Here is a 24,175-nt window from a genome sequence, read left to right on the forward strand (position 1 = left end):
TGCTGAACGGCTGTTTTCTTAATAGGAAAGAAGCAATTGCATCATGCAGCATAGGAGCTGGCAAGCTACAGAATCCTGATTTTAGCCTTCAAACTTAGCAAAAATATCCACCCAGCTGCTCTTCAGAGAGATTTCTGGGATCCCCAAGAAGCTTTATATTTTTCATTCTCAGGTTGTGTTCCAGCAGTCCCATTTTCATACAGTTTTCTTTGGCAAAGTCTGTCACCACATTACCACAAATTCCTACTCCAAGTCTGAAATGTATAGACTTTTCTTCCATGTGCCATTAATTGTAAACATAAGTGCTCACAATTTAGATTTATCATATGAAGTTTCCTGCAGAGTGTCCATTTTTAAAGTCCCTCAATAACTTACGTCAGCAAATTGCAACAGAGATTCTGCCAAGGGTGAGCTTCAGGGCACTCCTAGGTGTTGACAGAAAGTCTGAAATTTTGAAATACTTTTATTTTTGGTGTTGTAGGGTAGGAAAATGGACAAAGTACAAGAAACAATGCAGTCTCAAAAAGCTTAAAGAGCCTAGAAATAAGAGCAGTGTCGCTTGTGTGACTAAAGACAAGTTCAGAGGAGTGGGAAGGTTCCTTCTGATAGTTTCTTTAAAAACACATCCCACATCTAAAACCTGAAGGGGCGCACAGTTAGCTTCTCAATATATATACACCTTCTGGCAAACACATCTTTTTGTCATAGGATGAAAAGCCTGAGGACCCTGTCGATGTGTCCAGATCAAAATAACTTCCTCCCTGAGTTAGGTAAAACCAGCTAGCCATCTGCTGTGCATTCTTGCAAGGCCAGAATAGAGTTCAAAGTTAAAATTAAGCCCAACAATGAGACCAATGACTAGTGTCTCCCTTGACCTTCATCTTCCAACAGCCTGCTTGGTATTGCTGCCTGTGGGCCAGCAAATGCTAATAACCACCTTAGTACATGAAAAGTCATGAAATTAGAGCAAGGAAATCCCAAACCGTGTTAGCATAATAAGAGGCCAGGAAAAGGCTGGAAAGGCTGAGAACAGCAGAGTAAATGTTAATCTAAAGAAAATATTTTTGTTACATGAAAATCCAGCAAGGCTTAAGAAGTGCATATAGTGCTCCAAGAACCACAGAGTGTGGATATCCTTATGCAATTTCAGGGGTGTTGACAAAGGACAGCTCAGGGTTATGTGCTGTGTTTGAAGTTTCTGTGTCTTTTACACTTATGGTACTGCAGACCTTTTCAGATTTGAAGAAACAGAACTATTTGGATTTTTTTTTTTAATTAAACTGTATAAAGTGAACTTCTCTTACTTCATAGGGCAATTAAAAACGAAGTGCAATAACATGTACTAGTAACACATTCTTCAGAGACAACTGGTCAAGATGAGCACTTAACATTTGTTTTTATAAACTCTTTAAATGATTACAGCAATATATTTTTATTTTGCATTTCAGAATAACTATACTACTAAAGACTTTAAGATTTCACATTTCTAAAGAGTAAGGACTGGAACACAGACAGGTACAGGAAAAGGCAACTTCAGAGCTTTCCTACATTTTCCAGTTAGTACCTTCCTGACACAGAATGCACCTGTAAAGCAAGTAGCAGAAAACATGATGTATAAGCCCAATAAATAAGCAGCCACCAGCACAGTCTATTGCCTGAGACCTCATTTGAAAGCTAAAAAAAAATGAAAAAAATCCAACATTTACACATTGCTCTGTTTTGGCTGTCTGTTTCTTTTCCCATCTCAGATTAGAATACATTTTTAAGCCAGTAGCAGCCAGTTGGTGTCATTAATATCTGCACATACAGCTCATTTGGCTGTATAAGTCTTTGAAAAATATGTAAAACTGCAGCCCATTATGTAGATATAAATCTAAGAAAAACAACTGCTGCCTTAGCCCTGTCCCCTCCAGCCTTACAGAGGCTAGTTCTGGTCCGACCCATGACAGCCACGGTTCCCTCATGCTCCCTTGCCAGCTCAGGTAAGATAAGCGCAAGGAGCAGAAACAATGTTCCTCAGGTGGAAGTGGGGCACTGAGTTCTGCCTCCACGTGAGCCACGCTGCAGCTCTTTCAAGCTAGGCATACAAAACCAATACAACCAACTTCCAACCTATGCTCTGATTCAAGCAACTGACAAACTTCTTGAAACCTGGCCAAGTCCGGTAAAATCTGGGTATCTGGCAATTCTGCAAACTGAGCTGCTTTACAAAGGTTCCAGTAGCTGCCTGATGCTGCATCACAGGTTTGGTTAATCCTACCCGTGAGCAGAAGTGGAACGGGCGGCTCACAGGCTAACCAAACATGTGTACAGGGGCCCTTCACAAGATGCCTTGCTCTCTTCTGAGATGACATCCCTACTAGTAGATAATGAAATGCAAGTTTATTAAGAACAGCCATCCGATCAGCCTGCATGAAAAAACAAGTATAAAACAGAAGATGCAACCTGGTTTCTAGAAGAAATTACAGACTGATTGTTTCCCCTTTGAACTCTAGCTATCATCTGCAGGAAGTCCTGTACATGGAAGATGCAAAACCCGTGGGATGTTTCCCAATGCTCAATGAACCTTATATGAAATAGACAGCGTGTTCTTTAAATCAGTGGATTTTTTTTTTACAGTATAGGAAAACACTAAAGAGAGAAAGTAAAATGCTTCAGTTTTTTAGAAAGGAAGTTTGGGATCTTTCTAATTGAAATCAAACTAAAGAGCATACATTTCTGTCTTTCAGAAGATGGCCTCTTCACTTTGTTTTTTAATAACATGAAGGTATAAAACCGAGAAAATGTCTTTTAAAAAATTGCTTCAAAAATGCATATGATAGAACCTGAATGCCATTGATTTCAAGTCCTGTCAAAAGTATAGCTAAGAAATAAAAATTGGATCATGACATCTCCAAGCCTAACCGAGCAGTCATGTACTCAAACCGTCAGGCACAGACTATACATTTTTAGTCAAGAGCCAGGAACAAACCACTAACATGAATTCCACTCCATGGATCTCATTTAAAAGCCTGCATGATTGTTAATGCAGTAATGTTTGTATGAAATGTGGATTTTTTTCATGTATTGCCAAATTATAAAATCAAAGTTAAGTATTGTTCCTCTGTTACGGAGATAAGAACATTTCCTCTCACTGTACATTAACAATTGGCTCATGCTGAACGTTAATTAGCCCAATTTAGCATCCTGGCAGAGGATGGCTTCACCCAACTATGCCCAGATGTTTCACTAACATTTCTAAGTGTTAGTCTAAAGTAGAAAGCAATTTTTCAGGAAACTTAATATCAACATCTTAATTGAATTATATCCATAACAATGCTGCAGGGAGAGTGGGCACAAAAATGAACAACCAGGATTTGAACTTGAAAAGAACTTCAGGAAGGTTTTGGAGAGACAAAAGCTTGTACACCCAAATCTCCCCCAGAAATAAACTTTAGAAGAAATTTTGGAATAAGAACCAGATTTCAGCCACCTGTTGGGTAGAGATAAAACACAGGTGGAGATCACTGTGGTCTTCCTTAGTTTGTCCATGCTCTGAAACCTAGACATTATTATGACCATCTGGACCATCATAAATTAAATATCGCGAGAAAAGTAAATTAAAAAACATTTCCTGTCAGGTATTATATTGGGTCAGTGGAACAACAATGAACTCCATTCCTGGAAAGGTGACAATCCTCAGCCACTAGACCTTTCTTGGCAGCTCCTACCCTGGTACGCTTTTCAAAAGACAGTACGCTAGTATACTTTTCTACTTAAGTGTTTAGGCAATTTTAAGCGATGACAGAGTCTGTACAAAAGAAGCGTTTCTTAGAGCATGGTGGTAGACTGATGACCCCAACACATGCACAAGAAAACAGTGTAGAGACTGCCTGAATTTCAAAGGTCTCCTAGAGGATTTATAGCAATTTCTAATCAAGAAAGGGAGGATAATACAATTCTTCTTCCATTTCATAAGCACTGGGCTCACCTGACTTCTCCAATTATGATCAGCTGCCTAAACCATTTTGTATGGTTTTCTTTCTCAACGAGAACAGTATAATCACTGTAGTAAGTCTGCATTCTTCCAATAGTTTCCTTTAAGATAAATATTATTACATACAAGAAAAGACTGTCTCTCAAAGTTAACTAAAACCTGATTTACTTTTTGAATAGTGATGTTCTTTACGCCACTCTCCCCACCTCCTTATACAATTAAGATCCAAAAGACAGAAAAGAAAAATGAATACTATGTACATGATACATACAAAGGATTTGGGGCTGGAATACGCTCCAAAATTTATTTTTGGTTCAGCCTCCAAGGCACAAACATTCTGGTTCAAACAAAAATATATCATTTCTACTCACTGCTATTGACAATAGTTTTGTGAAAGCTCCTTTAAGAGTGCATTTGTGGCGGTTTCTAAAGCTTTTTTGTACCATTGTCAGACTCATTTAATTAAACAACAGCTGATTCAATTGCAGCTAAAAAAATTTACAGACCTATTGTTTCATTTAATAGCCGTAAGCATTGAATTCTAGTCCAGTACCTTGCAGAAACATGCAAACACGGCAGTGATGGACTGGCACACCGACAAAATAACTTTAGGACAAGGAAGTGCTGCCATTTATATGCTGGGAATCCCTTCCAAAATTCTCCCTCCTCCCTCACTCCCCTTCAATAATAGCAGCAGCTTCTTTAAATAACAGCCCATTTGAACACTTGCTCTGGTGGAAAGTGTAGTACATAAATGAATCCTATCCCCTCCTGAAAGGGCTCTCTTTGAAAACCCTTTTTTGTTAGTTTAAGTGGGATTTAATGATCAAATTCCAAACTGGAAAGCACTGTTTTGTTGTTTAAGGAAGCTGGACAAAAAAACCCCAACCCTATCTGGCAGAATGAGACTCCAATGGCAGAGTCATATTTCCAGATAGGTTCTATTACAAGTGTGCTTGGCAATAGTCTGTGCTGTGTAAGTGGGAGCAACAATGGGGTTGTGTCAACTTATGCCAAAGGTGGATTTGCTCCATGGCCTTAAAATTGATTTATTGTTTATAGAAAGGACTGAGTCAGAGACAGAGTGTTGTGGAAAGTGAGGCAAGTCTTGAAAAAACTCATTTCATTACTCTGATGATATTTTTTTAATACTTTTTTAAGGGGTACTGCTGGAGGGTTAAAGCTCCTGATGAAAATCTGTAAATATTATCTCTAAGAAATTTACTGGTACCTAGACCTCATTAATTTAAGCATCTCTATTTTACTGCATGTGGGCAAGCCACAAATAGAAGGACCTATAAGACAGAGGCAAAAGAGGACATAGGTGAAGTTTAGGTGGTTGTGTCCAAAACTGAGCTAGAGCTGAAGCACATCATAGTGAAACAATGCATACAATAGTCAATAGGACAAATACAGAAAACCCTGGGCTCTGGTCCCTGTTCCTCTCAGTTCAAGCACTTTATATTAAGAAGCCATTTGATTATTAACCAAAAACTTAGACGTACCCCTTTAAGTGTGAAAAATTAGAGACCTCTCCACCTTCTCTTTAAAATAATGTACTATAGTAACATACTTCAAATAAAGATCTGGGCAGTATCGAGAATTTTGTTTGTAGGGTTATTAACAAAAAAAGAATGAGAAAGAAAAGATCTTAAAAGAAACATGTCACACCTTAGGGGAACAGACAATGACAGACCTAACAAACCTGTACTGCAACATGTAATTGTTTCTCCTTTTTTGCTTTCAAGCACATTCCAAAGTCTTTAATCACATTATGCACATTGTTACATAACTGAATCCATCATGTTGTTCTGGTTAGTCACCTTCAGCCTAATCATGTAAACAAATGCATCAATATATATTCACAGGGATCAATAGACCACTTATCCAAAGAGCTCCCTTCCCACATGGCACTGCAGACAGCTTTCTAAAATGTAACCAATGAAATCTGAGCACAATGGTGGCCAGTTGTCCCAGAAAGACCTCTCCAGATTGCTCTGTCTCAGCATGAGAGTCTCCCATGTTACAGATGAGATAGCTGACAAACTAGTACCGTGCTTCTGCAGGACACTAACAGACCTCAGTGCTGGGATTCAGCAGGGTCTATGCCTCCAAGCAGAGCTTCTGACACAGGGCAAACCAGCTACGCGAGGCCCCCAGAATCACTGTGCAGGAATGAAGCCCTGGCATCACACTGCAAACATAGGAGCAACAAGCCTACCTACACAGAAATGATGGTTGTACTTCATTTTGCACATACTAAAAGACTCTAAAGAGGGAAGAATACAATCAAAACACTGCCCATTATTAATAAGCCACACTGAACAACATTTCGGGGTCACGATACTTTGGTAGCTATGTCTCTCCAGGTCAGCGTCATTGTTTCTACGCCTGTCAGTCTCTATCTTTCAAAACTGAGAAATAACCTGAGTAGGTCTGAGAAGTTTCCTGATGCAGTGGGAACAGAACGAGAGCTGACACACTGTACTTTGGTATCACATCAATACTATTTTTTCTTTGTTCTCTCTCAAGCTTTCTTTTAAACCACTACACAGAAAAACCTAAAAAAGTAAATGACAATTAAATGAGCACACAGAACAAGCAAAAATAGAGTTTTTCATAGCATTAATTCACATCTGTTCCAAGCAATTAAAAGAAGTACTTGTATCTGCATTATTAGTAACTGCATCATTAATATAAATATATTATCATCAACTTTGTAATTGCAAATCAGGATGAAAAAAAGGGCAATTTTGTAGCGTGTCCCTGTAAAGCTGAAAATCATTGCACCGGATCCCTACAGTTAGAACAATCCTATTTCTTACAGTTAAAAGGTTTGTGTGCACCCATTGATAATTTCAGTCTTGGTTGGTTCCCTAGAAAAATATATAGTATCAAATTATACCTGAAAATTGCAAAATAGATGTCACATTGGATATAGCGGAGCTTAAGAATTTAGCTCTGAAGTTACGATGACTGTAAAAACATGAGATGATAGACATAGCTGTAAGTTAGAAGATTCAATGGAAGACATTCTTTGATTATGTCCCAAAGAAAAACACACGTATGCAACTTGTTAAAATTAAAAACATAGTAAAGTGTGGAGAAAGCCCACCTGAAGTAATTAGAGGACTTGGACTTCTGCAGTAAGAAGTTGCAAGTCATTACAAGTCACAGCCATCATTCAGTTTCCTCAGATGCAGAACAGAAATAGAGCAGATGTAGGAAACTGAAACAGACCAAGCATGGTCTTAGGTACATGGTTTAGTGATGGACTTGGCAGAGCTACTTTAATGGCTGGACTTGATGATCTTATAGGTCTTTTCCAACCTAAACAATTCTATGATTCTAAGAAGCAGAGTGTGACTCAGTAAATGTAATCCAGAGGTAATTCATTAGAACTTATTATGCAGCATAAGCTGCCTTGTGCTGCCTCTCCCAAAACTAGAAACAGTTTTCCTTTCTCCCCATCTATCCAGAATTTTATGAAGGCTTTAGTTCTGTCACAGGATGCCTATTTCCCATTTATCCATTTCATCATGTTCTTAGGCCATAATAAAGAAAGTTTAGGGATAGCAATCTCTTGGCTGTAATTTTCTTACTGGAATATTTTACCATCCACAATTCAGAATGTTCACAGGAGAACAAGAGGAAGAACTGAAGAAAATGCTATATATAAAATACATTGAGACGGCAAGAGAAAGCTCATTCACATAAAACTTTCACTGCCCAACTTCAATCAAAACAAGGAAAAGTTGCACGAATCATTAGCATCTGCAAGATTTTAAAACCCAATCACCATAGCTTCAGTTCAAACTAACCCATTAGAAAGAAAAATTTATCTTCATTTCTGTGTTATTAAACTAATGTTCATGGGAAAAAATAGCCCCAAAGATTAATGCCTTTTGGAGTATGCAATCCGCAGTGTGCTGTGAAATTCCCTAGTCCCAAAATACCCTGTCCTAAAATGGCCCCAATATACCCAGCAATCCAGCTTCAAGTTACCTGAATGGGTTTTGTGATTCTGAAATGGTTTTTTAAATGTAGAATTACAAACACAGACTACCAGAAAGGAGCTTTCCAGAATGTATTGTGTTCAGCCGAAAAAAAAAACATTTTCAGGATGGTCTCTGGTTCTTAATTCCTGTAAGTGGCATACATGTCCAAGGCTGTTTTTGAACCCTCTCTTGTGCTTAAATCACAAGTGTGAGTTGGACTTACGCAGTTTTGCCCTCACTATCTTGTTTGGTGGCACTGGCTCCCTTTTTACCCAGCAATGAAGCCACTTTCTCAGGATCGCCATTCTCCACCGCCTGCAACAGCCGATCATCGTTCTTATTCCACTCATTTGTCTGGAGTAAAAGAAAAAGAAGGGAGAAATATTATTAGTACCTGCACTGTGTCCAGGCTCTCCTTAATGATCCTGCACACATTTATCACAATTGAAAGCTGAAACAAAAGCCCAACCCAAAGAAATGTCACAGAGAAAGCTGCATAAAAGTAATTTGCAAGCTGTGCAGCAGACTTTCCGGAGGACTCAATGGCTCAGGTCAGGACCCAAGCTGAAGATGCTATCTAACACGGAAACTCTGTAGAAGAGTAGTGCAGGAAAAAGTCCTTTTGTTCTTACTGCATTCAAAAAAGTTCTCCCTCATTTGTCTAGTCCTGGTTTCTATTCTAGAGCTCCACTGGCCCCATAGCACCTTCATCACATACATCATGTGGATAAGCAATGAGGCGCCTCAGCTGATTCACACCCCACCCTAACAATACAGGCCAGCCAAAATTTTTCCATATTTAAGGACTTTCCCAGCTCACACTTTGTAGAGAGTATCAGGTTAAAAGACTGACCTTTGCAGACTGTAACTAGTTTTACTGATCCCCCCCGTTTTTCTTTAAAACAAATCAATCACTCAGAGGCAGATCCCCAGTACTGCTGAAGGAAAAGATGACCACTCTACTCCAAACTTAATCCACTAAGTCTTTTTGCTCCTTCTCATCCACTGAATCAGAGAAAGAACACTACTTCCTAACATGATGATTCCTCCACCCCCTCTGAACTCTCAGGGCATGGCCTATTTCCTCTACCAAACCTCCAAGCTGCATCTAGCAAGACACTAAGAAAACAGAGGACAGTCTGCAACCTATATTCCACGTGACCACAGCACTTTGAGGGTTGTAAGGCACTGGAACAGGTTGCCCAGAGAGGTTGTTGAGGCCCCATCCCTGGAGGTGTTCAAGGCCAGGCTGGACGTGGCCTTGGGCAACCTGGTCTAGTGGGAGGTTGGAACTCGATGATCTTCAAGGTCCTTTCCAATCTAAACCATTCTATGATTCTATGAAAACAAGCTCTGGAAAAAAGAGTGAAAGTTGCATCCATGCCTTCTAGCCTGGACCAACAACAGTGTTCGGTCTTCAGGAGGAGCAATCTGATGCAATGGAAAGCTGCATTTGGATTAGCGTTAGCACCCCACTACATTCGGGAGAATTATCTTTAACAGACTATGGCTTTCTCTTTGACATCAGTCAGCTCATCTCCAGCCTGACTGCATTCAAATTCTACACAACTTTCACAATGACTGAATTCATATCAATACACTCCTTGAGAAATGCTCTTTGTAAAGTTAAGAACTTTACAAAGTAAAACACTTTGTTCTGATGCTTAAACACAGACTTTTTTGCCCCTAGCAGAACAAAAAATTTTATGTTTCTCTGTCACGACTTGTGAGGAAAAGTGTATGAGGTGCACACTGATAGAACTAACTCCACAGGCTATGCACACCCTGAAAACCAGAACAGGAGGAAAATGTTCCAGGTTAGTAGTTATTTAGAAACCAAATTAAAAAAAAAAAAAAAAGAACACATTAGGGGGAGTGCAGTCTGAGGAGAGCAGACAGGAGCTGAAAGAACACCACTTGGTACCAAGGCAGTGTTAAAGGAAGTGGCATGCAGAAGACAAAGAGCAATTGCGGTCTGTTACAGCAGTGGTATGACTGGTGAGTAAATGCACAGCAAGCAGGTTATATTCTTTACTCTTATAGCACTGGAGTAAATCTCTGTAGACTCTAGAGCATTAATCACATCACCAAAACAAAGTATTTCCCCTAGCAATATTTAGACTCCATGACGATGTGTGGCCAGCCAAGCAGCAGGCTCCACCTAAAATGAAATTTGTTGCATAGTCTTCATTTGGGGAACTTCATGCTTTAAAGAGACACTATTATTAAAAGCAGATGTTAAAAAAATGTATCTTACTTGCAAATAAAATCCTTTAAAGTTAACACTGTTTTTTTGACAGCATATTATGCCTTTTGTTCTGGAGTTTGTCCTGTTTCTGTGTTTTTTATTATTCAGTTGTATAAGACATTTAAATACAGAACATTTACTGAATCACCATTACCCACAGATCACCAAGATGAAGTAAAGCATTGGTAGCACCTAACTCTTGCACTTTTTTTTTTTTTAAAGTCTTGGAAAAGAAAGGAGGAGATGGCAGGTAACATGATCATTTACACTCCCACACACACACGTCTAAACTATACTAACCTGTACTTTGAAAAAGAAATACAACACCTAATTTAAGATTTTCTCATGACCTGAAATAACCAGTTTACTTCTGAAACATGAAACAGAATAAGCTACAGGAAAATGTTAAGATTAAGGCCTGCTGAAAATCCTTGGCAGAACAGCTTTCAGAACACCATTCAGCTTTTTAGAACAAAACCAGCCATGTCTTCAAGAAGCATTTTCATGAATGTTCCTTCAATATTCAGCTATTAAACTGAAACATTATTGACATATAATCCATTATCCAGTATTCTGGTATAAGTAAACAAGCACACTAATGTCAACCCCCAAATTTCAGAAAGAACTGAGATAAAGAGTCAATTTGCCATTTCAGAAGCTGCTGTGATAACTATATCCCTGTCCATAATTACACTACCATTAACATCGCAGACCTGAGAGAAACTAACACAGCCGGATCCCAAATTACCCCTGAGTATTCATCTACTGTGGAAGCTGCACCTAGGAGATATATAGATATTGAACGGGGAAGCCTGGAATTTTCTGAAAGTGATTCTGATGTTGCAGAATGATGCTATGTTCATGTTTAACAATCCTATGTTTAACGATGCCTCACTTTAAAAAATGCTCTTTATTTATCTACAGCTAAACAGACTCCTGCGTATTAAAGAATTAAACAGAACTGAACTTGGACAAACCATTAAGTAAAGCAGTCTCTCACAGGGACCCTGAAAATACTCAGTTCTATCAGATTCTTCTCAGTGTCAAAGAAAGGCTGTCAGTGTACATTGCCGTATTTTTCACACACAGCTGGTAAATCTTTTTCATGCTTAGAGGAAAGTGGTAGAGGCTGAAGGCTAGGATAGGAAGATCTGTATTTGGAACTCATTTTAGACTCCTGTTTTCAGTTCTATATTGAATTAGCGTCTCTTTTTCTAAGCACTGTGACTCAGAGTTGTTAAAGCAATTAATAATTTTAGAGACTGCCACATACCTAACCCACTTACATTAGCTCTTCCAATTGCGTATTTTCAGATTTCCTTACTGATGCTGTAACATTTTAAATACTACTGTGCCAGCAATTTTGTTTTGCTCATGGGAAAAAAAAAGAAGAATTCATGCACTTTTCCTTCATCATTGTGCAGCAGAGTTATGCTCATTTATAAACTAAAATAGCTGTGTTCTACATAAGATGCTTAAAAGCCATCATGCTGGATTGCCCATATAAAAGTTGTACATCTTTTCACTAAAGCAATAAAGATTCCATTCTAGGGCATCAATAAGCATGTCATTGTTGTAGATGAAATGTCAATTTTATATTCAAGCTCTCTCAAAATTATTCACATTTAACTATAATGCAAGCTATATAAATCTATTTCTGGACCTCATTTTATTTTCAAAATGAAACTACGGATAAATCTGTCCACACAGAAGAAACAACTATGCAGGCATCAACTGTTGCTCAAGTATTCCTCTGATAGGATTGAAGTGTTTCTTTCTTCCCCACTGTGTTCAGCATTGTACAGTGCATTCCAGAAGTTAAAGGTACAGCTAATAAAATAAATGGAATGCAGTGGACTCTCAAAAACATCCATTCCAACAGCAAATTGTAGCCCTACTACCCACCCTCTTCAGGGGGAAAAAAATAAATCTAAAAGGAAAGAGAATACATGACACTCAGAAAGACGCCATACCCAGGACTTGGCAAGCAAGTAGGAAGCATTTAAGCCAGAAGGGCTTTCACAGTGCCAATCAAAAACTGCACAGCCACTGCTGCCCAGAGCAGATCAGAAAATACAGATCTCTGAACAGAGGCAGTAACTGTTGCACTACATACAATTTCTGAATATGTTGTAATATTAGCCTGGTTTTGACTCCACAAGTCACACTTATTATCAAGTATCCACCAAAGACTTGGGAGGTAACTTCTGCTGAGATAATGCAAAACAAGGGTACTCCCAGCTATGGTTAACATTGTTCATTGTAAAAGCCACCTTGAACTGATACTTATGATGCAGCACCAGCATTTTTTGCTCCTGGAAATCATGCATGAGAGATGCTCTCTATGTGAAGAGTACTGAAGGACTGAGGCAGCCAGCGTAACTGGAGACCTTAACTTCAGAAACATGCTCAATTAAGCTTCCTCCATGCCAACCCCACAAACCATCCCATTCCACTTATCCAGGCTGCCCAAACACTTCCGTAAGGCCCCTTCTTCAGCAGCCCCAGTGCCACATCCTGATCCCTCTATCACAAGGCTCCTCAGCACTCACCCCTTGCGTTTACCTCCACCCACTGACTCCACTTTCACATTTCATCCAAGTAGCACAGCACCATCCACCAAGTAGCCCCTGGGAAGTTTCAGTCCTGTTACTACCACTCTTACATCAGAGATGCTTAGACATGCTTCATTTTAAGCAAACCCATGTAGGGCACATCAAAGTGAAAGTTAACACAAACTAGCAGTAGGGTCTTCAGGAAAATCTCTTTACTATTGCACCAGAGCAACAAAAATGTCAGACTCGAGCAGCTAAGCAGGTACTTTTCATCAGCAATAAAGGTAAGGTTTTGGGGTTTCTGTTTGTTTTGTGTTAAGAATGTTGCAAATATGCAAATTAGCCACGTGAGCAGTACAATATGACACATGGTGCTATACATGCAGCCTGCAAATAAAAAAACCTGAGCTGCTCAGTGTAAAAGTAAACACACGTGTGTCATGAATTTGGAAGAAACCCATCCTGGAAAAGACTGAGGTTTCTTTATCTCCACATCCCCCTCCTGTAGGCCACATGCCAAACTGTTATCAACAGCCTTCCTTCAAACAATTAACATTCTGCAGTAACAATGGTTTGTAAACACATGCAAAACTCAGCTGATGAAACACACATTTTAGCTTTATATAACAGAATCAGTACTCCACTCAGTACTTCTTCAGGTTTGTGGTGATTTTTTTTGGTGGGGTGGAGGGTTGATTTGTTTGTTGTTTTGGGGTTTTTTTTAAACATATATATACTGTTCAGCTTAGGTAGCTATGATGAGCATTACATATAAAGAGAGAAAGTATAAATGATCAAAGCTCAAGAAGTGCAAGTTTTTGGATAAAACAAGACATTTTCAGTCATGCCTGAAAACAGCCAATCTCCTCCTATTAACAGCAGTATAATTATGCAGGGGATCAGATAATCCATCCATAATAAACCCCAACTACAACAATCACCCGCTATGCTGAAGCAAGGAAACACAACATAGTGACAGTTGAAAGGATGGTAAGCCAAAAACCAAACATCAGGTGGCTTAGCAGAGCTGAGTTGAAATTTCTGACTGAAATTTAACATCCCTCATAAGCATGCTCTTAGTCTTAAATTTTCATTTTTCAGACAGGAAACTGTGTCGTATGGCCTCAGTCTGGTGCTGCTGTTACCAGCATCTCTCTGCTAACAGTTAAGTGTTTTCTATGTTTAAACATTTAGGAACCTGGGAAAGAAGTTGGCAGAACAGAGCTAGCCCTGTTTGGGATGGAAAGCCACTCCTGCACAGGGCACTGTCCAGTCAATGTTAATGGAATGAAGCAGAGCGCAAGAGGACTTGATTTACACCATCATTTTATAAGACTAGTGATTAAAAAAGGCATGATACTCAAACCAGATGCAGAGTACTCAGAACACCTTCAATGATCGCCTTCAAGATAGGCTCAACTCTCAAAACTGCAGCTCCATCAGCCACAGACACACATTTTGGCAGCAGTTGTACTGACAGTTCTTGACCGTGTGTCTCCTCTAAGCCTCCTCGATGCACAGGTTATTTCCTCTGTAAACCTAGAGATAAGTCTATGGTTGCAAGACACTGATAAAGTAGTTACTGTACTCTTGGGGCTGAAACTACCCAGTAAAAATCCTTCATCATTGGGATCACACATAGTGTGTTGACAAGCTGACATTGTTTTGAGTGCACTGACAAACCTTCATATCAAAGCCTATTTTGTATAGCTAAAGCTTGCACTGCCTATTTTACACAGTTTTCTCTGCCACAAATTAAACATTTTCCTTTCTAGAAGAGAAACTCAAGAACTAAAAAATATTTTTTAAAAGGTACTCTTTTTTTTTTTTTTCATTACCACCACATCAGGCTATTAAGCCTCAGTTGCTTTTAACGTTACCAGTAAATATCATGCAAGAAATAACAACATATAACAAGAGGTGATAGTTCTACTTAGCAGTTGTACACACTGTTTTCTGTGTGGAAAGACCTGAGCAAACATTAGCTGGACAACAACTTTGTTTCTTTATCTTTGGCATGCAGCCTACAGGAGATGATTTAAGTGACCTTGCATTGTTGCAAACCTACTGGAGACAGAGTTATGTTATCGCTGCTGAAATCAGAACTGCAGGGAAGCTGAGTAGCAAATTGAAATTCCTGATAATTTCAAACTCAGCAACTCACTGTCTGAAAAGGAAAGGAATACTTAAAGACTGGCGTCACAAACAATCTCATGGCAAAGACACTGAACATCGCTGCATCACAAGGTCATCCACGAAAGTCTGCCATGTGCTGGACTTCCCAAGAGAGTCTTAAAACCAAGAATAATCCCATTGTAGGGAATGCATTCACTAGACAAAACATCCCTCAAAATTAAAACAACAGACAATGGCTTTTCTCAAAAGAATGGCTTATCTGTAAACCTCATAACCTAAGAGCTAGTGATATGTGGGTAAGTAGCCTACACCTTTCCATGCCCTCCATCCCCAATTTGGAGACTATGTTTGGGAGCAGCAAACTTGTGTGGTGGGAGTAGAAATCTCCCTTGCAGAGGGGCAGGATGTCATTGAACTTACCAGCAACAGCTCACCCAAGTTGCTGGCAGCAGCTCCCAGGACATTCAGAGCTTTGCAGGTACCAGAAGCTGCTGCCTTCCAGGCCCCTTTCAATTTCTGTGGCTTTACATCTTTCCAGCATCTTTCAAAGTCTGCCCATGGTGCATATATAACACCAGAGGCTTTGCAAGCTGACCTCTGTTGCACTGTGTTCCACTGAGGCAGCACCCTGAAGGCCATGCCAAAAGATGTCATGTTCATTAGCTTTACCACAAGTAAGGTCTTGACCTCTAATTAAGTTGTCAAAAAAGCACAGCGTTACAATGGCTTTCAAAGTAATTCATAGATAGTATCTAAATGTCACTAATTGCTACAACAGAAATAGTCTTTTCCAGCTTCACTTGGCCATCCATGTTCCCTGTTTTAGGTGACTGACAACTAATAATATTGATTATATTTACAGAAGAAGACAAAACATTTGCAGCTCACACAGCTTACACATGCATTTCTTTAAAGGTGGAAACAGCAGCAGCAATGCAAGTAACCTATGAACATTTTACAGCCAGAAGTGTTAATCCATTGTCGTCCTCTTGCTTCTTGAACTACTATACATAGTCGGGGTAACTGTCCACACAAAGTGCATGAGGTCTGTTCGACACTGGAGGCTGTATTTGTGTCAGACCATGAATTCCATTGGAACCAGACATAAAGCACCATGGGGAAGGCAGGAAGTAGTTGGAGTGAATGAACAAAATGGTGACAAAAGACTAACGGTAGATTGTCAGTAAACCTTGATAATTACCCATTCATTGGGTAGCTTCTGTAGATAAAGAAGTGATTATTATCCAAGCAAACCATTTTTTCATGCTGAACCCCAGAATAACGCAACTGAACAGCAAGTCACTCAGCAGGGCGCTTCCATCAGCCAGTGAGGCTGCCTGGAAACTTTCCTGGCAAAAGGGGACTACAAGCTGTGAAATGAAAGGGTCTTTCACCAGCAGAGAAGGGGAAAGATGACCTGACTAAAATGGTCATCTGAGACTGCAAGTTTGGGAGGGGTGAGGGTGGGGAAGTTGTATAAAAAAAAGTTAGTGTGGCCTTTGCTTACAGTAACTGGAATTTACAGCAGACTGTGAGCTGTGCTCGAAGAACACTCAAACTCTATTTGTGTTTCTTGTTAGTAAGTTTGTTTGGGGTTTTTTTGTTGTTGTTGTTTGGTGGTTTTTGTTTGTTTGTTTTCAAACCTGTATTTGCTTTCACAATTTCAGCCAAACCTTAAAAAGCTAAATAGCCATAAGGTCAGCATAAGGAATCTGCACAATTAATAAAGCACAGATAAGTGGCCTCTTCGTAACTCAACTGGAAGATTTCACCTCCATAAAAGAGAGTGAACAGGCTGAGTCCAGAAGTCTGCAACGAAGGCCAAGAGAGTCTGACACTGTCCACCCAGACCAAGGAATACAGTCAGCCCACGTCTAGTGAGCTTAGAGGCACACGATGGAGTTCCGTGTGGGTTGGGAGGCATAGAGCTCACACATACTCCTTATTTCACTTCCTAGTAAAGGCCACAATGTATTTTTCCATCACTTACTACTTTTAAGCCTTTTAACAAGATGTCCTGGCTTTAGCTGGGACAGAGTTTATTTTCTTTCTAGTGGTTGCTCTGTTTCAGATTTGGTATGAAAGGAATGTCAATAACGCATATTGTTTTAGTTGTTGCCAGGTGTTCGTTATATTTTTCAAGAACTTTTTTCAGCTTCCAATAGAAGCTGAGAAGGAGCCTAGATAGAACAATGGAATGGCCAATGGAATATTCCATACTACAGACATCATGCTTGGTACATAAATGGGGGTTGGCCGGGGCATGGGTACTCGCAGTCACTACTCAGGATGGTGCAAATTCACCGGGTGGTGAGAGTGACTTCTGCCATTATTATTATTGTTATTTTCCTTTTCTGTTATTGTTCTATTAAACTGTTTTTATCTCAAACCATGACATTTTTTTCTTTCCCTTTCCCCTCCTTTTCTTCCTCCTCTCCCCACCCTTCTCAGGGGAACGGAGGGTAAGTGAGCTGCTGCGTGGTCCTAGCTACCATCTGGGGTTAAACCACGACACAAGATAAAAGAAATCAATCTTTTCATTTGAGGAACAGTGAGATTTCCTTTTAACATCACATGTAGGTACATCAGGGCTTCTATTTTCTTTCAAGCAATTACTGATGTTTTCAAGTAACCAATTTCATTCCAGTGGAGATAAAGAATTGATGAGCAAACAGCTCACAACATAGGTGGCCAGCAGGTTGAGGGAGGTGATTCTGCCCCTCTACTCCACTCTCATGAGACCCCACCTAAAGTACTGCATCCAGCTCTGGAGGCCCCAACATAAGAAAGACACAGACCTGTTGGAGCGTGGCCAGAGGAGAGCCATGAGGATGATACGAGGGCTGGAGCACCTCTCCTATGAGGAGAGGCTGAGAGAGTTGGGGCTGTTCAGCCTGGAGAAGAGAAGGCTCCGGGGAGATCTTATTGCGGCCTTCCAGTACCTAAAGGGGGCCTACAGGAGAGCTGGGGAAGGACTTTTTACTAGGGCATGTAGTGACAGGACGAGGGGGGAATTGCTTTAAACTGGAAGAGGGCAGGTTTAGAATATTAGGAAGAAATTTTTCACTTTGAGGGGTAAGGCACTGGAACAGGTTGCCCAGAGAGGTTGTTGAGGCCCCATCCCTGGAGGTGTCCAAGGCCAGGCTGGACGTGGCCTTGGGCAACCTGGCTTAGTGGGAGATGTCCCTGCCCATGGCAGGAAGGGTGGAACTTGATGATTTTTAAGGTCCTTTCCAACCTAAACCATTCTATGGTTCTATGATTAGAACAGAGCCACAAAAACTGCACCTAAATCATTATTAACATACAGTCAGAGCATTGTCAATAAGGTCAGCTACTGTGCAATGTTTATCACCTCATATATCACCAATACAGCAACTGGAGATTTCTCTTTACTTTCAGATGGCAAAGGATATAGCAATAACCACATGACACGCAACCAACTGATTATTCTCAATAAGACAGAGGTAAAGCCAAGAATTAGTTGTGTATATTTGTATAAATGAAACAATGTTTATCTTAACACAGGAAAAAATCACAAGGGATTTTTTTTTAAATAGAAAAGCCAATCAGTCCTGTTTGAAGTGACCATCTCCCATTGTTCTGCCTTTTCTCATAGTTCTAAAGATTTGCACTATAATGAATTCAAATGACTGTTCTTCTCATCTTGAAATTACTCAGTAAATATTACCAAAACTAAAATACATGTAATGAACTACTGTTTACTGCTGGACACATGGCAGCTCTTTCCTTCAAATAAAAAAATCTATGGGGTGTCAGAACACAGACTTAAAAAAATCCCCCACACTTCTCAAATGGTTATCCAAGGACCACCAAGAATTCTCAGGTTTTCCTTACACTTAAAAAGAAAAATATATAAAAAGAAACTGATTATCAGCATGAGATACATGAAAAAGACTGCTTTGTAACAAAGTTGTAAGACTGAAAAACTACTGAATCAACAGATTTTAGCTATGTAGCAAGGTCAAGTTGCAACTCACATAAGGTCTTTCAAGTTTGCAGGATTTCTGTTGCCTAACTGCTTCATGTCAGTTGGGGAAAAGAAATCAGGAGATTTGAAGTGCAATTGGCTGGACAATCTCACCTTTTATCTGGTGAGTATATTTCAGTGGTAAGCAGGCTGTAAGATAGTTACAATACCAAACATGCAAGCAAAGTTTGTTTATTCAGCTATTGTGTTGACTATCTTGCACTCCTCAATACTGTGTTAGACACAATGGTCTGTGAGGATCAGAGTGTGCCTAATAACCAGGGCACGCATACATCTGAACTCTGCCTAGAGACAGCAACAGAACAGCCTGTTAGCTTTCAACCTTCAATGCCATGCACACACCACTTTCTTAGTGGATTGTTTTTAAATTCAGCACCACTTATTTCTTGGCATGAGTATCTGAGCTGACTACATCTACCCAGATTTTTAGTAACACCCTCCAGTTTTTGCTGACCAATAAATTTAGTAAAGAGAACACAGGTGGATCTTGATGGATCCTTCTTGCTTCCAGATAGGCAAATGGACATCCATCCTGCTGGAACCTACCCAACTGCAACATTACCTCACTTACTAGGACTGGCACTTTGCAGACCCATGGCTCAATCTTTCCTCCTGTCTACTGCTAAACCTCTCCAAATGTTGCTTATCTCACCACTTCTGCATAGAAAGCTGGTTTTCACTAAGTTTAGAGCTGCTGCTCTTTTTATCTCCCCATTATTCTGCAAATGGGAACAGACACGCAAAGGCTAATTGCACAACGTTCAGAAATACATTAATTGATCAGCGTTACTACTGCTGGAAGATGTATTCATAAGGTACCAGCCAGCATGGCACCTTAGTTTTGCATTGCAAATGTCTACATGACATCACAGCTCACAATGAAAGCTGTCTCGTTTTCTTTTTTCCCTCTACTAGTAAGACTAAAGTAGATTACTTCACAAAACTCCACCATCTTAGTATTCTCCACACACGCCAGAAAACATCCTAGATGGTAATTTTTAAAACCTCTTCACATTTTTATACCTACTAGAATGCCATTGTAGGAAGCAATAAAATTTCAAAATTTGCAACTAAATATGTATTAAAATCTCAAAACTATCCAGAGTAGAAAACCAGTCTATTTATAGTTGAATTTGTCATTCTTGTAAAGGACATATCCACTGTTCCTGGGTTATAGCCTTCTATTCTGAAACCCATGACAAAGCCAAACAAAACACAGTGCATACACAGAGACAAATCCCTATTCCAAGAAATTATTTTGTTTGGAGTCTTCAAGGGCTCAACTCAATCTCCAAAAGTACTTCATGACTACAAAAGGAGGCAAAAAAGTTTCACCGTCTGATCTTCAGGAGGCTACAGATAGATGTTTGTCCCATGGATTGTCCTCTAGATCTAATATTTGCCAGTCTCCAAAATCAAATATTAATAAAGCAGCAAGCTAAGCTTAACTACTTTTGCTCCCATGGGTGCAGTGAAGGATAATCCAAGAGTCATAGGAAAGCTATACCTAAGATACGTTCCCAGTTGAACTTAAGAAATTGGGAAAGCAAGCCATTGTTTTGCAGGAAAACAAAATCCACTTCAGCAGCCAGAGAAGAGCATGTGATATTTCACACCACCACATCTTCCCACGTTGTTTATCCTCCACATCACATGCACTGAGAATCAGATAAATCTTTTATGCGTCAGACTCTCTGTATGCGGAACACCAACTGCCCACACGTCTCTCCCTAAGTAAAAGAAGAGAAAGAACAAGCAAGCACTCACTCTGGTTCCTTCCCTTAGGTTTCATCTGCAGAAGGAACTCCGTTTCTCTAGAGGGATGAATAGTAACATGCACAGCCCAGATTTTCTGTTCAGCCGCCATGGATGGCCTCACCTTTCATCTGATGGAGGCCACAGCTGTCACACCATCCCCCGGGCAGCCTGTGGAAACTCAGTTTTGGCTACCCCAAGCTAGTGCTGGAGTTTAACTCTTGCCTGTTTGAACAGTGACTGAGCTATCTGCTGCCTGGCACAACCACCCCAGTTCAGCATTAATGGACCCTTCTACACAAAGCGCAGTGCTTTACCAGAGCGATAAGTGCTATGAATACAGTACTCTTGCTAATTCAGATACACTGCACATCACCAAATGTGCTAGGATTATTCACACAACACGACAGAAGTCACAAACAGATTTTTATTTTTTTTTTAATTAAAGATTCACTCGGGTCCTATTAATTACTTCTAGGCTGGATTCTATTTGCGTAACACAATCATGAAGTTACTCTTTTGTCAGAGATAAGTGCTGCCAATGGTTTGTCTGTCGTAGTCTTGATCCCCCTCTGAGGAATACTGTTGCTGATACATCGAGAAACCCTGTTTTGGGTTGCCTAACTTATATTCCGATTTATTCACAAGACCCGTGCACATTTTCTATAATAAGAGAGCTCAGCAGCTCAACAACCTAGAGATTTTCACCTTCCCAGTACAAAGCTACCGTGATTTAAAAATCTACAATGAAAAGATGCACAGTGGATAAAATCCTGAAGGGCAGTACAGTGCCCAGAGTCTCTTTGGAGACAGAGCACACAATCCCATGTAAAGTGAGTGGGCCTGCTGTGCTACCAGCCCCTTCCTCATCATCAAAAAACATCCCTGTTACATCCCCTCTGTCAGGGTCCATGGAGGGGCTGACATGAATAATATGAATATGAATATATATACTTAATAATATGAATAATATAATATGAGAGAGAATAACATAATATACAAAAGTAATAATATAAATCTTATAAAACATTTCCCCAAAGCAACTCTACCCCTTTGATGCTTACAAGTAGGGCAACCTGACAAATATCCCTAGATAGTCACACTCCCCATAACGTTCTGTTTACCCTACATATATTTTAGAGATTGAGACCGCACACCAAGGCTATGCTGGACTCTGTGGAGTGCACCTAATGCAACAACTATGAATGAACAACTGCTGAAATTTAGACTGTTCCCAGGAGCAGATGACCAGTCAGTGGTGAGGTAATTCTCATCTTTCTCAGTAATTTATGTAAAAGAGTAGAGTGAGAGAGGGAGAGCAAGGATTTGTAACAGGTTTTAAGTCTTCAAGGAAGAAGAGGTAACACCTAAGAGCTTTGTGAATCATGATAAAAAATGCAAAGAATGTGGATTCATTGGTTTTTTTAGTTTCTTTTAGGAATCCACATCACATATCTTTGTGGTTCCCTTCCATCTCTGAGATAGGAAACCCAAAATAACATACAAGCATATTTTTTGCATCCTGTAACAGCATCTTTAACAGATTCAGTTAATAACTGCAAAGGATTACATAAATAATAAGCTGAAAATGGGGTAGTTTTCATTGCCAGAGACAGCAGAATGTTTCCAAATTCTATGGGTTAAAAAAGCCAATAAATTTAACAGTCTTTTGAAGATACTAGTATAATCCTTCCAAAACTGAAGAGAACAGATGACTCAACCATATGGCTAAGTTCCACTAAAATTCTGTCTTGTAATCATAAAATATGATGTAATGTAGTTTGGTCCCAGGAGAAGGAAAGGCGTTAGACATATGTGACATGCACAAGCATTCCCTGGATCCATCTGGCTAGCTATTTTTTTTAAAAGGTATTACACAAATAAGCAGGGTTTTTCAGAAGCCTCCAAGATAAATATTCTTAAGCCTTCTCTTGGAAAAGAAATAGGTATTGCTTTTAAAATCTACATTAATGCATCAAGCATTATTGTGACAAATGCTGCCCAGCTAAGCAGATATATTGAAATACTCGTTACACCTGTCTGGAGCAATGAAGCTTTAAAAAAGTTTGCCTGCATAAACTATGAAAGCAATCTGTGGTTTATTACTACTTCACACTTAATTAACATGAAAATGCTAGAAAAAGAGTTTAAAGGACTATTCGCAAATCAAAAGAAGCTTCCCTTTTACAAATATCTAGGGAAGAGAAAAGAATACACACCAACTGAGACTATACATACACTGAGCAGCAAAGAATATTATTTCCTGCATTATGTAAAGGTTGAACAAAAAAAAACTGCTGAGGAGAAAAATGGCACCATCAACTGCAACAGGTAAAACACTTTTGAATTCATTAATTACCCAAATTTGCACAACAGAAATCATCAATACCTCAGTTATTCAAATATTTCACATAATCACTTAGAATTAATGGTAACCATTCAGTACATTGTTATCACTCTGCTCCTCATTATATTCAGGGCACCATGTAAGAAGGTATGCACAGATGCCTTAACTAAGCATGTAATGTCTAGCAGTTCTATAAAAAAATTCCACTTTTTATTGTATGTAGTTTAAATCCACCCCCAATTCAAGTCAGGATACCAGAAAAATAGACTGATTTCTGTAAGAAATGTAAGGAAAAATGACAAGCAGCAGCAGTTTCATTTTTCATAGTGACAAAACTAGCAAAGGAAAATTACCGGGGACTGACTGAGATATAACTGCTCCAAAGCCCTTCTGAAACCACCCAGTTACAATCCTTCCACTATGTAATAATACCTTCCTCTGCAACAGAGACACAGCCCTGGCAGCCACTAAAAGCACATACACTGAGTATCCTTTTCCATAAGAGCGCGTACACTTAACTACATCAACATAGAAGTTCTGAGAAGCTGCAGAGGTCAAGAAGACTACACAAGTGAGCCAGGAAAAGCATCCATGTTTCCTGACTCGCAGTCCAGTTCCTACAAAAATCACAGTGTTGGGAATCATCAGGTAAGGCATAAAGAAGAAAACAGAATAACTGTGGACTGTACACCAACTGTACATGAAAGCTGTTTACCGATGTGCAGTATTGGTCTCTTTCTCTAAAATGCCATTAGAGCTGGAAAAGTTTTAGAAGTGCAAAGACGATCCAAAACAGCACCTCTATGAAGAATAAATAGGCTAGAGTCCCTCAGCCTCAAGAGAGAGGCAAACTGAGAGGGATACAAAGTTGACAGAAGTCAATAATATGGGGAAGGTGGACGGGGGTCAACTATTTGGTGACTTTTCCATCACAGTGAGGGGCCATCACATGAAAGTGGAACCAGGTTAAAACCAAAAGAAAGTCAATAGTAGACTCGTGGAACTGCTTTCAAAGGATGTTGCAGACACAATAAGTTTACGTGGGTTCAAGGAGGGACTACATTAGAATCATAGAATGGTTTAGGTTGGAAAGGACCTTGAAGATCATCGAGTTCCAACCTCCCTGCCATGGGCAGGGACACCTCCCA

General features: G+C 39.7%; 1 protein-coding gene across 1 annotated transcript in view; it reads right to left on the minus strand.

Moving 5' to 3' along the window:
- The window catches only part of RAI14 (retinoic acid induced 14), a 105,340-nt gene that overhangs the window by 26,265 nt on the left and 54,900 nt on the right, over positions 1 to 24,175 (minus strand). Inside the window, exon 2 of the mRNA XM_009894719.1 lies at positions 8,198 to 8,328. Coding sequence (XP_009893021.1) covers positions 8,198 to 8,328 — 131 coding nt within the window. The remainder of the gene's footprint in view (positions 1 to 8,197; positions 8,329 to 24,175) is intronic.

Source organism: Charadrius vociferus, unplaced genomic scaffold, assembly GCF_000708025.1.
Source record: "Charadrius vociferus isolate BGI_N301 unplaced genomic scaffold, ASM70802v2 scaffold450, whole genome shotgun sequence".
Classification (NCBI taxonomy): Eukaryota; Metazoa; Chordata; class Aves; order Charadriiformes; family Charadriidae; genus Charadrius; species Charadrius vociferus.